The sequence below is a fragment of the Rhinoderma darwinii genome, chromosome 4, assembly GCF_050947455.1.
Source record: "Rhinoderma darwinii isolate aRhiDar2 chromosome 4, aRhiDar2.hap1, whole genome shotgun sequence".
In the NCBI taxonomy this organism is placed as follows: domain Eukaryota; kingdom Metazoa; phylum Chordata; class Amphibia; order Anura; family Rhinodermatidae; genus Rhinoderma; species Rhinoderma darwinii.
Window position 1 is genome coordinate 189,687,992 of NC_134690.1, and position 16,577 is coordinate 189,704,568.

Sequence of the window (16,577 nt, forward strand, 5' to 3'; positions counted from 1 at the left end):
GTGGGGAGATGCAAGCATAAGAATGAGCCTAGCAAAATGGCATTTAACCCTCTGCCATGCGATCGAGATTAGCTTGTTTGCACCCAACGTTTCCATCAAATCCTTCAAGCTTTGCTTTTTTTTTTTTTCATCTCCTCTCCATTTTCCTCTGCAACCGAAATCCTTCTCCCCTTCCTCTCAGCCCCCTCCCCTTAGAGGTAAGACGCAGGCAAAGCAGTGTGGAGCAATCCGACGCTGCCCGTTTCCAGGGTGAAATACACCCTCTCCCCCTCCCCCCTCCAGCACCTCTCACATACAGACGCTGGTTAATTAATACCGCTGGAGAGGACTGAGGATTTCTATAGAAAATAATAAGAATATAGAGCTAAATAAAAAGACGCTATGAGGGGAAGCGCACAGCTCCGTTCTCCCCTATGAGATGAGATGAGTCGTTGTACGGCGGCTGCTGCTGCTGCTGGAGGGCTGGCCAGAGCTGAAGCGGAGATCAGCACCAGAGCGGTGGACAGCTCCCTGCCTGCAGCCAGCAGCTCCGGAGCCCCTGCCTCACTCCACAGCTGGAGAATGAAGCGGCACTGAGCAAGTACACATCGCCCAGTGCTGGAAGTAAACGCGGCTCTCTGTCTATTACACGCGGGCTGTCAGTTCAAGGATTACTCCATCGGCCATAATATTGTCATGTTTTCTCCCTCTCTCCCTTTACAGGAACGACTCTTTGGGAAGCTGGTCCACCCAGGGATGTAAAACTGTACTCACCGATGCATCCCATACAAAATGCTTATGTGATCGTCTCTCTACCTTCGCCATTTTGGCTCAGCAACCTAGAGAAATAGTAAGTAACAAAGGGAAGACTTGTAAGAAGCAGCTGTGGCTGGATATAGATGTAACCTCTGTATATGATGCTATGCTGGGGACATTCACATGCAGAATCGTTTGCTCAGGAGCTGTATTCATGGTGTAGCATGTGCTGTAATTCAGAGAAAAGGACTCCTAAATACTGGACTAGATGGCTTCATTTCTTATTGAAACACCAATCTGTAACATAACAGGACATACAGGTCAATAGCCAGGATTCTTTTCCTAGCACACAGCAATACTGGATGAGGAGAGGAGCAGCATATTGTATAGTAGCCATTGGAATGGAGATTGCTTAATAGATTGCAGATATTCACTGGGCATTTCACAGTGTTATTGTCTTAGGTTTATTGACCTTCTCTACAGGAGACAGATATGAACTGTCTATAATGACAGATATGAAGCACGCAGAATAGCAGCAAATTGCATCTTATGTTGTATTTCTGATGCTTTTCATTGTAAATTAAAAAGAGTGGTTTATTATGACATTGACTGAAATATTCACATTAGGATTTTATTAATAAAGTAGTATTCACTTTCAATGTCAACAAAGTTCACAGCATAGTAAACTGATGTAACCTGGTCAACAGAACAAAAAAGTTTAGCACCATCCAAGACTTGCAACCATTTACCAAAAGTTTTAATGTTGTATTGTGTTTTTATAGATTATCTTCTAGTATATATTGACAAGGTTTATTAATTAAACACACATATAGAGAGAGCATTGTTTAATATTCAGGGTTATTGTGTATTCATACGTGAACTTTTTTTTATCTACAGATCATGGAATATTCAGGTATTCCTTCAGTCACCCTGATAATTGGCTGTGGTCTTTCGTGCTTGGCCTTGATCACCCTTGCAGTTGTTTACGCAGCACTATGGAGGTAAATATCTGGCCTAGAAAACCCAGTGTATATAGCAATATTGGGAAATTATGTATCATCTATCTATCTATCTATCTATCTATCTATCTATCTATCTATCTATCTATCTATCTATCTATCTATCTATCTATCTATCTATTGAATTAAAAGCAAGCTTTAACTTTTGGTATCTTTCGATATACTAAGTGGATCAATTTGTGGAGTACATAGATGTGAAAGTTAGCAAAAGTAATGGTAAAACTTTATATTTGGATGTTCAGACCTTATCTATTTAGTTGAAATAATAATGTTTGTGTGCATTAAGAGTAAGCTTAGACTCTATACGTCCAAAATAATATCCTCGGGCCTGGTCCACACTTCAATGTTCCGTCCTATACATGAAGTTTTTCAACCTGGAGCCTGGAAGCTGTAAAGACTGAAATGTTGAACCAGGGGCAAATGTAACCAATGATGTGGTTTCTCCTTCCATACTGGAACATGCATGTAGGAGTAACATGCATGATGAAATACTGTGTAAAACACACTACTAGGCCCTTTCATCACTAATTTGCAACCCTCATCGACTTAATTATTATTTTTTACAAACTAAATGAATGGCAGTGGAAGGGGGAGGTGACAGGTAAAAAAAAAATGGCTAACTGAGGAAATTAAAAGAAATGCCATAGGGGGGAGTAATTCAGGTAAAATGATAACAGATGTAGAGGTTTCTAACCACAAAAGTATTTTGCAACCATTTTTATTTGTACTTTTTCTTTGCCATACATTTCAGGTTTTCAGACTCTTTAAGGAATAACCATACAACATTCAATGTTGGGTGCTCTACCATTTTCTTTAAACCTGTATCTGTTATTTAGTAGTTTCTTTAAAAAAAATGTTACAAAATATCCTACTATTTATAAGGCTTCTGAAATGTAAAGTGATCTGTTACACCCTACACCAGTATGATATCATATATGTACTAGTATGTACAGTAAACATTCCTGGCAAAAGATGTTATCATGTTGTAAAGGATCTGCCAGGCACTGCTTCGGGGTTAATTCCCAGAATTAATCAGTCAACACCTGAGTGTACATCCCTGAGACAGACACCAGCTTCCTCCACTCAGGCTGGCAGGCTTAGGAGTGGGAGAGCCTATCGCAACCTGGCCAGACTCAGCTAGCTCCCGCCCTCGGTCTATTTAAGCCTGCTCTTCCTGTCCATCTGTGCTTGTGAATTCTTTCCTTGAGGTTTCCTGGCCCAGCTACAGCTCCTGCTACTTTTTGATCCTGCTCCATACAGACCCCGGCTTACCGACTACTCTTCTGCTTTTCGCTTTGTACCTCGCACTCTCCTGGCTTGACTCGGCTCGTTCACTACTCTGTTGCTCACGGTGTTTCCGCGAGCAACTGCCCATCTCCCTTGCTTGTATTCCCTTGTTTGTTTGTCGTGTTTGTCATGCACTTACTGAGCGCAGGGACCGCCGCCCAGTTGTACCCCGTCGCCTAGGGCGGGTCGTTGCAAGTAGGCAGGGACAGAGTGGCGGGTAGATTAGGGCTCACTTGTCCGTTTCCCTACCCCCCCCCACCATTACAAATTCACAAGCCCTATACCTAGTCTACCCTGGTCCCTGACACCATTATGGAACCCCGTGAAACCCTGGCTCAGCAAATGCAGGGTCTCTCCCTACAGGTCCAGGCCCTGGCTCAGAGGGTCAACCAGCCTGATGCTACCTTGGTAGTTCCCCTCACCGCACCCCTTGAACCCCACCTCAAGTTGCCCGACCGGTTCTCAGGTGACCGGAGGGCTTTTCTCTCCTTTCGGGAGAGTTGTAGGCTTTACTTTCGCTTAAAGCCTCACTCCTCAGGTTCTGAGAGCCAGCGGGTGGGTATAATTATGTCCCGGCTCCAGGAAGGGCCCCAAGAGTGGGCCTTCTCCTTGGCTCCTGGCGCCCCTGAACTTTCCTCCGTTGATTGTTTCTTTTCTGCCCTCGGACTTATTTATGACGAGACTGACAGAACTGCCTTTGCCGAGAGTCAGCTGGTGACCTTACGTCAGGGTAAGAGACCTGTTGAGGAGTATTGCTCTGACTTTAGGAAGTGGTGCGTAGCTTCTCGGTGGAATGACCCTGCCTTAAGGTGCCAGTTTAGGTTGGGTCTGTCGAATGCCCTGAAAGACCTGCTAGTTAGTTATCCCTCTTCTGACTCCTTAGACCAGGTTATGGCTTTAGTGGTACGACTTGACCGACGTCTCAGGGAACGACAACGTGAACGTTTATGCGTTTTTTCCTCCGACTCCCCCATGATGCCTCCCGAAGTCCCGTTGCTTCGTTTCTCCCCTAAAGACTCAGAAATACCTATGCAACTCGGGGCCTCCGTGTCCCCTCAACAACGTAGAGAATTCCGCAGGAAGAATGGTCTCTGCTTCTACTGTGGGGATGTCAAGCATCAAGTAAACAACTGTCCCAAGCGTAAGAATGCTGTCAGAGAGCTCCCGCGTCTAAGTGATCATCGGGGAGGTCACTTGGGCGCACAGGTATTTCCCGTAAATATGAAACGTACTAAGATATTGCTTCCCTTTCAGGTCTCTTTTGGTGGTAGGTCTGCTACCGGCAGTGCCTTCGTGGATTCAGGGTCCTCTACTAATATCATGTCTGTGGAATTTGCTATGTCTCTCGCTATGCCTCTGATTGATTTGCCTAAACCTGTTCCGGTAGTGGGTATCGACTCCACTCCTCTTGCTAATGGTTATTTTACACAGCATACCCCTGTTTTTGAACTCCTTGTTGGCTCCATGCATTTGGAGCAATGCTCTGTACTATTGATGCAGGGATTATCGTACGATTTGGTTCTAGGTCTTCCCTGGTTGCAGTTGCATAATCCTACGTTTGACTGGAATACTGGGGAGCTAACCAAATGGGGTAATGAATGTTGTACGTCATGTTTTTCTGTTAATTCTATTTCTCCCCCTAAGGAGGTGAATACGCTACCCGAGTTTGTTCAGGACTTCGCTGATGTTTTCTCTAAAGAGGCCTCCGAAGTATTACCGCCTCATAGAGAATACGATTGCGCTATCGAATTGGTACCAGGAGCTAAGCTTCCTAAGGGTAGGATATTTAACCTTTCTTGTCCCGAACGTGAAGCCATGAGGGAGTATATCCAGGAATCCCTGGCCAAGGGTTACATTCGTCCCTCTTCTTCTCCGGTAGGTGCTGGCTTCTTCTTCGTAGGGAAGAAGGATGGGGGTCTTAGGCCATGCATTGACTACCGTGGCCTGAATAAGGTCACGGTAAGGAACCAGTATCCCCTTCCTTTGATTCCTGATCTCTTTAATCAGGTTCAGGGGGCCCAATGGTTCTCTAAATTGGATCTACGGGGGGCGTATAACCTTATTCGCATCAAAGAGGGGGATGAGTGGAAGACTGCGTTTAACACGCCCGAAGGCCATTTCGAATACCTCGTCATGCCCTTTGGGTTGTGCAATGCCCCTGCGGTCTTCCAGAACTTCATAAATGAGATTTTGAGAAATTACCTGGGGATATTTCTTGTAGTGTACCTTGATGACATATTGGTGTTTTCCAGGGACTGGTCCTCCCACATAGAGCATGTCAGGAAAGTGCTCCAGGTCCTTCGAGAAAACAAACTGTTTGCCAAAATCGAAAAATGTGTATTTGGGGTACAGGAGATACCATTTTTAGGTCAAATCCTCACTCCTCATGAATTCCGCATGGACCCTGCCAAGGTTCAGGCTGTGGCTGAATGGGTCCAACCTGCCTCCCTGAAAGCGCTACAGTGTTTTTTGGGGTTCGCTAACTATTACAGGAGATTTATTGCTAACTTCTCGGTCGTCGCTAAGCCTCTTACGGACCTCACTCGCAAGGGTGCTGATGTCCTCCATTGGCCCCCTGAGGCCGTCCAGGCTTTTGAGACCCTCAAGAAGTGCTTTATCTCGGCCCCCGTGCTGGTTCAGCCCAACCAAAGGGAGCCATTTATTGTGGAGGTTGACGCGTCCGAGGTGGGAGTGGGGGCCGTCTTGTCCCAGGGTACCAGCTCCCTCACCCATCTCCGCCCCTGTGCTTACTTTTCTAGGAAGTTTTCGCCCACGGAGTGTAACTATGATATTGGCAACCGCGAACTTTTAGCCATTAAATGGGCATTTGAAGAGTGGCGCCACTTCCTGGAGGGGGCTAGGCACCAGGTAACGGTCCTTACCGACCACAAGAATCTGGTTTTCCTAGAATCTGCCCGGAGGCTAAACCCGAGACAAGCTCGATGGGCGTTGTTTTTTACCAGATTCAATTTTTTGGTTACCTATAGGGCCGGGTCTAAAAATATTAAGGCGGATGCACTGTCGCGTAGCTTCATGGCCAGCCCTCCTTCGGAGGAAGATCCTGTTTGTATTTTGCCTCCAGGTATAGTCATTTCCTCTATCGAGTCCGATTTAGTCTCCGAAATTGCTGCTGATCAAGGTTCAGCTCCTGGGAACCTTCCTGAGAACAAGCTGTTTGTTCCCCTGCAATTCCGGCTAAGGGTACTTAGGGAAAATCACGACTCCGCACTATCTGGCCATCCAGGCATCCTGGGTACCAAACACCTCATTACCAGAAATTATTGGTGGCCTGGTTTGCCTAAAGACGTTAAGGCCTACGTCGCCGCCTGTGAGGTTTGTGCCAGGTCCAAGACTCCCAGGTCCCGACCAGCGGGCTTACTGCGTTCGTTGCCCATTCCCCAGAGACCTTGGACACATATCTCCATGGATTTTATCACCGATTTGCCTCCATCCCAAGGCAAGTCGGTGGTGTGGGTGGTGGTAGACCGCTTCAGTAAAATGTGCCACTTTGTGCCCCTCAAGAAACTACCCAACGCCAAGACGTTGGCTACCTTGTTTATCAAACACATCCTGCGTCTCCATGGGGTCCCCGTCAATATTGTTTCTGACAGGGGGGTACAATTTGTTTCATTGTTTTGGAGAGCCTTCTGTAATAAGTTGGGGATTGATCTGTCCTTCTCCTCTGCTTTCCATCCTGAAACCAATGGCCAAACGGAGAGGACTAATCAGTCTCTAGAACAATACTTAAGATGTTTTGTCTCTGACTGTCAATTTGATTGGGTTTCTTTCATTCCCCTCGCCGAATTTTCCCTTAATAACCGGGTCAGTAACTCGTCAGGGGTCTCTCCCTTTTTCTGTAATTTTGGGTTTAATCCACGGTTCTCCTCCGTTTCACCTGGTTGTTCCAACAATCCCGAGGTGGAGGTCGTTCATCGGGATCTGTGCACAGTCTGGGCCCAGGTTCAGAAGAACCTAGAGGCGTCCCAGAGCATACAGAAGGCTCAGGCCGATAGAAGACGTTCTGCTAACCCCCTGTTTGTGGTCGGGGATCTGGTGTGGTTGTCATCCAGGAACTTGCGTCTCAAGGTTCCGTCCAAAAAGTTTGCTCCCCGGTTTATTGGGCCGTATAAGGTCATTGAGGTCCTCAGTCCTGTCTCTTTCCGGCTGGAGTTACCCCCGTCTTTTCGTATACACAACGTGTTTCATGCCTCCCTCCTGAAACGCTGCTCCCCGTCCTTGGCCCCCTCGAGGAAACCTCCTGTTCCCGTCCTCACCCCTGAGGGGGTGGAATTTGAGGTGGCCAGGATCGTGGACAGCAAGATGGTCCAAGGCTCCCTCCAGTACCTGGTCCATTGGAGAGGATACGGGCCCGAGGAGAGGACTTGGGTACCCGCCCGGGATGTTCACGCTGGGGTATTGGTCAGGAGGTTCCACCTGCGTTTCCCCAGTAAGCCAGGTCCACTTAGAAAGGGTCCGGTGGCCCCTCATAAAAGGGGGGGTACTGTAAAGGATCTGCCAGGCACTGCTTCGGGGTTAATTCCCAGAATTAATCAGTCAACACCTGAGTGTACATCCCTGAGACAGACACCAGCTTCCTCCACTCAGGCTGGCAGGCTTAGGAGTGGGAGAGCCTATCGCAACCTGGCCAGACTCAGCTAGCTCCCGCCCTCGGTCTATTTAAGCCTGCTCTTCCTGTCCATCTGTGCTTGTGAATTCTTTCCTTGAGGTTTCCTGGCCCAGCTACAGCTCCTGCTACTTTTTGATCCTGCTCCATACAGACCCCGGCTTACCGACTACTCTTCTGCTTTTCGCTTTGTACCTCGCACTCTCCTGGCTTGACTCGGCTCGTTCACTACTCTGTTGCTCACGGTGTTTCCGCGAGCAACTGCCCATCTCCCTTGCTTGTATTCCCTTGTTTGTTTGTCGTGTTTGTCATGCACTTACTGAGCGCAGGGACCGCCGCCCAGTTGTACCCCGTCGCCTAGGGCGGGTCGTTGCAAGTAGGCAGGGACAGAGTGGCGGGTAGATTAGGGCTCACTTGTCCGTTTCCCTACCCCCCCCCACCATTACACATGTAACTAAGTGTGCGTTGAACACTTTTATACAGATTTAATTATTACAAATTCCACAATATTGCCTTGTTTCCGGCATGTTTTGTCATCTGGACAGCAGCAGTGAAGGGAACTACCTTGAGTTTACTTCCAGGATCATATTAATTTATAGTTTCCAAAATTTGCTCTGAGCAGCAGAATATTCGAAAAACACCAATGACTAATTTCATGTGAATATACATTGAACAGTAGTCATGAGTAAATATCATTGGTATAGCCCATTTTCATCAGATAATTGACTCCGGTTGTTTTCTAAACAAATTAGTCAACAGTTAGTCAACAGGCATACATCTAACATTTTGGTGGCTGCTTTGTACTTCAATATAAAAGTAAATTAATAGGAAATGGGAAAATGGTCATGGCAATAGTGATTAATAAATATTATAGATGAGCGATTCGATTCTACACAAGAATGTGTGTGAGTTTTTCAAAAATTTCAGATTCGGTTTATATTCAAACTTTTGGGGTTCATGATGCACAAATCCCGGCAAAATGAGGGTCATCGGGTAGCGCTGGTCACCATTTTACAGCTTAGAAAAAAAGAGCACATGACCTCAGGAGGGCGAATTCATAAAGCTGTGCAGCCTTTCCAAAATGCACTGCGGTTATCCATCCCTCTACCCATATATGTTGCTGTCACTTTCACATTACATGCTAGCTTGTCATTAATAAACTTGAAATGGGTTGGATTTTTCTTGGATACAGGTCTAGAGTTTTCAGGGCAATCGGGGCACTTTCAATTTCCAGCAAATTGATTCAGATTTATCATAGAGCTGAAACAAATTTTGGAAATTCACTCATCACTAATAAATCCATATTATTTTCTTATTATTATGTGCTTTATTAAACCACCCACAGATAAAAACATTGAAAACTATGCACAACTCTGTTAGGGTTGGCTTTTCTCAACATCGGAATCCTGTGCCATTCCCAGTGTGAAGTCTACAAGCAGAATTTGAGTTAGAAATCCTTCAGATTGATCTAGAAATCCGTCTGCAAAGGAGGCTATAAAGTGCTGCTATATGTGATGCAACTAAAAAAATAGGATAAAGGTGTTGTCATCAAGACAAATCCTTTTTAAATCGCTGAGGGTCTTGTTTCAGAAAGCCAGAAGCCAACCATACCTCTGCCCTTTTGCAGCATTGCTGGAGAAATGTAATATTACACACTGGATATTCAAATAAATGGCCAAATATGTGATACAGGGATGGTGGATAAATGAATAGCCAGGGCCCTCCAGAGTTAGGGCCGTTTTTACACCGGCCAATTATTGGGCTAAACAGGGCAATGATCAGCCGATGAATGAGCAAACACTCGCTCATCGGCAGATTTTATGGTTTTAAATGGCCAAAATATTATCGTTGTCGGCAGTACATCTCCTTGTGTAAACAGAGAGATGTGCTGCCGTCATGATAGAAATGTGTGGGGACGAGCGATCGGAGTAACGACCGCTCATCCCCATACTAGCGCCTTGTGAAAGGAGAAAACGAGCGCCGATCAACGAGCTGTTTTGTTGATCAGAGCTCATTGTACCAGCCAAAATGGGCCGGTGTTTAACAATCTTAAGAGCTACTTTTTGTTAGCAGCTCTCCACATTTGCTAACAGAATCCTAAACGGGAGACAACCCTCCATGATGCCAAAATGTCCTAATAGGGCATATGGAAAAGGCCTGTCTTTATAAGTCAATCTCCGTATCTAATGCATTTACACATGTAATTAATTGTTCAGATATACACTATATCTCTATGTGAATTTATTAATGAGCTTACGAGGTTTCTGAACCTATGGGCTTTATTAACTTTCAAGCCCGGTAGTTTTATCAAATAGACCACATCTTACCAAGTATGTGTATTGCCTTAAAGGGTAGTTCTCTCATTTCTGGCTATGTTCTCTCTTGATGTTCAATATTGTACACAGTGTAGGCCTATTCCTTATTGATTTATAAATGGCTATAGTAAATTGCAGCTGTCAAGATAATGCTGTCAACTTTACCACAGAGGTTGAAAGCATTAAGTCCATAACTAGTTATAGGATTTGTTTTTCCTTAGCTAATATATAAGCTTATTAACTGCTTGTGTTACCATTAGCAGTAATATTTGCAGCCAAATCCCTCCTATAATTTGATATTTTAATCTTTCACACCACTGGAGAGGAATTTTAGCCTGCCCTTATTTGTTGAAATTCTGTAATTTAGATTGAATTACAGATTTCAAGTCCTACCACAAATTCTCCATTAGGTTTAAGTCTGGACTAGGTCAATTTAAAGCAAAGTCATTCAGATGTAGAATTTTGTATTGTGGATCGTTGTCTTGCCACATAACTGAATTCTGCTTAACATTCATTTAAAAGCAGATGAGCAGACATTCTACTTTACATTTTTCCCATGATATAGTATACAATTCATGTTTTCTTCAATAATAGCAAGTTGTAAAAGGTCTTGAGTTATCCAATATCAAGATACTACTACCAGCATGTTTGGTTGTTAGTATCATGTTCTGACTTTGGAATGATGTATTTGTTTACACCAAAACCTATGAGACCCTTTTTCTTTTTTTAAAGACTTATCCCAAAACTTGCTGTGGATCATCAAGATATTTTTTCCCCCAAAAGTAAGATGAGCATTGATGTTCCTCTGAGATGTCAGTAGTATATGCCTTGTTACTCTTTCATCGGTTTTCACAGTCTCTATTTTATATTGTCCAGCCATGAACACTTAGCTAAGGAAATCTACATTTTTTAGATCTTATGTTGTTTTTCTTTAAACATGAATTTGATCTATTAATTTGAAAAATGTACCTCAGGTCCTTTAATTAGAGATACCTGTTTTTCACGCTGGTTTGATGTCTCAGAACCTTCTGTTACCCTTTTCTAGATTGTTCCTCTCGGATAAATACTAGTTAATATGATATAACCATTGCTAAACATGTCAAATATGACACTACATAATATTAAAATGATGCAAACAAATAAACGTATGTTGCTATAGCAATGCATTATAATGTATTTTAGCAAAGGAGTCAAGTACATCGAATAACCTCTTAAGAAGATGACTATGTTGTTTCATTTATAAAATAAGGAATAGATGTGTTATACTGTTTTGCTACTTTGGCTTGATATTTGGAAGTTGAAAAATGCAAAAAAATAAAAATGGGTGGCATTGGCATGGAAATTAATGAGAATAATTTGTGCACTGGCATTTAGGATGGTTTGATTTACATTTGTATGCAGATTTTTGTTATTATGAAGAACCAAATGACATCCAATTATCCTGTGAAACAGGTAGTGTGATTATTTGGGCTAAAATCAAATGGCTGCTCCAAACTGACTTATGTTTTATTCACCATTATCTGTATAACTAGTAGTGCCAGATTTCCTGTATGGAGGTTTCATATGAGTTGTCAGTTATGGCCTAATGTATTATTTCACACTTTTGGATGTATAAAACTCATATTAGCATTTCTGTCTTATATTGTTTGCCAATAGTTCTTGATGGTATTAAATGGATCATGATACAGAATGTTTCCAAAGGATATTAATTGTGCTGTTAAAATGTAATCATACAAGTACATCTTAAATGTGTTAATTCAAGTCTGAACACTGTATTACTTCCCTGTACTTGCCTTCTACCGATCCTTAGTTGCTGTGTCTTATGGCTTATTGGCATCCATTATTACCCATCATTTCCTTCTAGTTCAATGTCTTTACAACGCTTGATCTAGTAGTTTGTATCATTGGAATTGGCGTTTTATGCTAACTCTTCCATAATGAAACAAGATAAAATGTGTTTTTTGGAGAAGAATAGGAAATTTTAACACAACTCTGGACTGTAACTTTAGTTTAACCACTATATAAATATAACAAGGTAGTAGAAAAGTTAAGCAATGTTTTCTGTAAATTATATCTATACACAAAATGTACATTTATAATAACATGTAAAGAACCTCAACCAGTATTGGACATACCATATGTACAACCTGTTCACCGTGGAACAGTAGGTAAGGGGGCATAATGCTGCCTTAACCCCTTTAGGACACAGCCAATTTGTGTTTTTTCATCTAAATTTTTTCCTTACGCATTCCAAGAGCCATAACTTTTTAATTTCTCCATCGACATAGCTGTATGAGGGCTTCTTTTTTCAGGATCAGTTTTATATTTTTTAATGGTACCATTTAATGCACGGAATACATTTGTGGGGTAGGATTAAAAAAAATATAGCAATCCCGCCATAGTTTTTTGGTCTTAGTTTTTGCTGCGTTTACTGTGCGGTAAAAATGACATGGTAACTTTATTCTGCGGGTCAGTATGAATACGTGACACCAAATTTCTATAGTTTTTTTTAAATGTTTTATTACTTTACAAAATATAAACAATTTGTTAAAAAAATTGTTTTGTGTCGCCATATCACTCTTGATTCCATTTTTTTTGCAGAAGCGCGGTGATAAAAAACTGCATATCTGGCCCTGGGAATTTTATTTTCTTACTGCGTTTACCCTTTGGGTCAAATAAGATGTTATTTTATTAATTAGGGCTTTTACAGATGCGACAATACTAATTATGTGAATTTGTTTTATTGTTTAATATTTTTATTAAAGAAATGGGAAAAGGTTTTTTTCTTTATAGTTTTATTAAAAATGTTTTACTTTTTTTCTAGTCTCCCCAGGAGACTTTACCAGTCATGGCGTGTAATTAGCACCTCATAATTTTGTCACTGGGGAAGGCAATCGAGGGATAGAGGGAGCCCCCTTCCTCTGTCTAACTGCTCAGATGCCACGGCCGCTATTGACTGCAACACCGGAGCGGTTATATGGCCGGGATCAGAATTATCTCTGGCCCTGACTATTCCTGGCGGGTGTCAGCTGTGTGTAACAGCCAGCACCTGCCAAGTATGGTGCAAGCTATTGTGACGGAGCACATCAGCCGAACATGTACTGCGGATATCGGCAAGGGTTTGAAAGTAGTTTCCTACTGTTTATTAAATGTAAGGAACTGAGCTGGCGATTTTTATTGGTCAAAACTATTGGTGGCTTGTTAGAATTTATGTTGAGCTATTGGAGACCATTTATTGTACTTGCAAGGTGGTCTTCTACTGTCGCTGTTTGCTCAGGACCACAACTAAAGATTCTCCCCTTGTTAGGTTTTGTACACTTATAGGTTACCTATTAACCCTGGGTCTCTATGCAGACTATAATTTCATGCATTCTAGATGTCTGAAGCAATATTTGCCAATTTAAATATTTCTGCTCCTATTATGTATGTAAAAAATTAATATCTATGGTGTTGGTTAATTTTGCTCTTATTTAAACAGATACATCAAATCCGAGAGGTCAATCATTCTGATAAACTTCTGTCTGTCCATCATCTCATCTAATATTCTCATCCTGGTGGGCCAAACACAAGTACAAAATAAGGTAAGTCAACTATTTAATTCTCAACAATTATTTGGATCACTTGGTTATATGTGAAATATTGTTGAAAATGTTTTTGGCCATTTAAGATATGGTTTTAGGCTTGTAAGAAGAACACATTGGGCCTCATTTATAAACAAAATCTGGCAACACAGTGAAGCTTTTATATTCCCAGAGCAGTTTAAGAAATAAAGCTGAGTTTTGTTTGGTTGCCATGGGTGCCAAGGCTAGTGTTTTCTGTTAGAGTTTTGATAAATGAGACCCGATGTCTGTATTAGCCATGTTTGTATTTTGGTATTTGTAGTTTTATTTGACATTTACTATTTGATGATGTAGCAGTATATTAGTGGCAATCCTGCTGTCGATTAGTGGAAAATTTGTAATTTACTCAGCTAATAAATAAGAATTTCACCAAGATCCTTAAAACCTGTTTAGAATACTATTATTCTATAAGTTTTTTGCAACATATTTTGTAGATACCAAAATAAAATTGTCACTGAAGTTAACCCTGATTTCTTCTGGTATTTGGTTCCATGTTAGATTGATGAATGCTCAATAAATTATAATATTTCATTGGATCCCTTCCATTTCCCGGCAGCCCATTGGTAGTTCATTGTCTTTACAGAGCTTGGCCTGTTGATTTGCACACTGGGAACTGTAGTCATTACACCAGACACTATGCAGAAATCTGATTTAAATTCCCAGAGTACAATTCAGCACTGCAATATTGCACAACTAGCACAGGTATTAGATCTGCAACTGTCAGCACAATTCTAACTGATTCCAGGTAATACCCAGTAGAATTGTTAATGCAGCTTTTGGCCTTCTTCACACACAGATTTTTTTCTGCCAATTTAGGGCGGGTTCACACATGGCGGAATTTCACTTAAATTCCGCTGCGGACACTCCGCAGCGTTAATCCGCAGCGGAGCCGTTTCTCCATTGACTTTCACTTTAATTTAGCAGTGTTCGTTTACACGATGCGTACAATTCCGCTGCGGAGCATAGGCTGCGGAGCGGAATTTGGTGTCCGCAGCATGCTCTGTCTGTTGCGGAGCAGTGGCGGACTCATGGCGGAATTTCTCCATTGACTTCAATGGAGATTCAAAGTTCCGCAATGAAGTCCGCAGCTGTCATGCACATGTCATGTGTGCTGCGGATGCGTCTTGCTTTTTTCACTTGACATTTCTTCATTCTGGCTGGACCTATGTATTTCTAGGTCTACAGCCAGACTGAGGAAGTCAATGTGGCTCCCGTAATGACGGGAGCGTTGCTAGGAGACGTCAGTAAATAGTCACTGTCCAGGGTGCTGAAAGAGTTAAGCGATCGGCAGTAACTGTTTCTGCACCCGGGACAGTGACTACCGATCCCAATATACATGTATCTGTAAAAAAAAATGAAGTTCGTACTTACCGAGAACTCCCTGTTTCTGTCTCCAGTCCGGCCTCCCAGGATGACGTTTCAGTGTAAGTGACGGCTGCAGCCAATCACAGGCCAAGCACAGGCTGCAGCGGTCACATGGACTGGCGCGTCATCCAGGGAGGTCGGGCTGGATGCCGAAGGAGGGACGCGTCATAAAGACAACGGGCGGTAAGTATGAAATTCTTTTACTTTCACTAGGGAAAGTGCTGTCCCTTCTCTCTATCCTGCACTGATAGGGAGAAGGGAAGCACTTTTCCCGCAGTCCGCAGCAGCTAGTCCGCATCAATTTTCTGCACATTTTGTGCAGATCCGCAGCCGTAATCCGCAACCCGGATTAGGTGCGGCATTGATGCGGACAGTTGCGGAGGAATTCCGCCATGTGTGGTCATGCCCTTAAACTGCATCAAAAAACGCTTCTAAACACGCTAGCATTATTAAAATATGACATGCATTTTTTAGTGGGTCTTTTGGTGGTATTTTTCATGGTATAATTTTGTACATGCCTATTTTTGGGCGTTTTTGATGTCCTATAATGAAGCCCGTGGGGAAAACACCTGATAAAACGCCATACCAGCGCATGCTGTATTTGGAAAAAATGCCATTGGCAACAAAATTGCATTAAAAATGCTACAAACCAAAAGACAGTTGTATGTAGTACATTTTATATTTCAATATAGACATCTGTCCACAGTAAAAAAAAAACAAAAAAAAAAACGCACCAACAAAACACTACGAAAAATGCACAAAAAGGTAGCAAAATGCTTTGTTTGAATCCAGCCATACACAGGAATGGTTTTAACGATAAAATTGTGCTGAAAGGTTAAACTGTATGTGTATATCTTACAATATTTACCACAACTAAATTTACGAAACATATGAAAGAATTGCAAATAGTAAATATTTTATCTTAAAGGAATACTCCAGGCAAAGTTGACTCATTGTATTATGTTTAGTGCAAGGCTTGAAAGGGCAGTGCATGACTAATCTCTATAGTGTTTTTTGAATCGCTATGTCAAGAACTGCCACTTAGGCCCTCCACCTGACATAACACAATGTTTTAGCTTTGGCTAGAGTGTTCCTTTAAATATTGGTATATTATATTGATGAACTATATACAGAGGATTATTTAGAGGTGTTGTATGTATATCAGTGTTCTTGATAAGAATGTGGAATTACATAGCTTCAGATGTAGCACGCTGAAGGTTGTAAAGCAGAACTCACTTGTCCACATTTACTGCGCTGTTTTATAACATGCAATAATTTTGTCTGGCCATACAAAATAAATTAATGCAAGCCATTTATTCTGTCAGTGGAACTCAGACTCCATTTCCAGGAAATGTTCCCATTTATCATCCACAATGTGGTAAAATGTAGTTGGTATAATGATTTGATATCATGGAGCGATAACTTCATATATTATATTTATGTATACTTCACAGCACTTACACAGCAAATGAGTTACTATCTATGTAGAGTGTGGGAAAAGAAGCTTCATGTTCTACGTATTGAATCTCACATCTGCTTTGATATTTCATGTTCTTATTATATGTTTAATATAAAATTAATAAATGTATCTAATTATTTGAGTATTGGAAGT

General features: G+C 42.2%; 1 protein-coding gene across 7 annotated transcripts in view; it reads left to right on the forward strand.

The window, feature by feature from the left end:
* ADGRB3 (adhesion G protein-coupled receptor B3) overlaps positions 1–16,577 on the forward strand; it is an 806,266-nt gene that overhangs the window by 635,461 nt on the left and 154,228 nt on the right. For all 7 annotated transcript variants that reach the window (XM_075861993.1, XM_075861997.1, XM_075861996.1 and 4 more), the window contains 3 exons: positions 703–829; positions 1,633–1,736; positions 13,459–13,561. In XM_075861993.1, the coding sequence (XP_075718108.1) occupies positions 703–829; positions 1,633–1,736; positions 13,459–13,561 (334 nt within the window). The remainder of the gene's footprint in view (positions 1–702; positions 830–1,632; positions 1,737–13,458; positions 13,562–16,577) is intronic.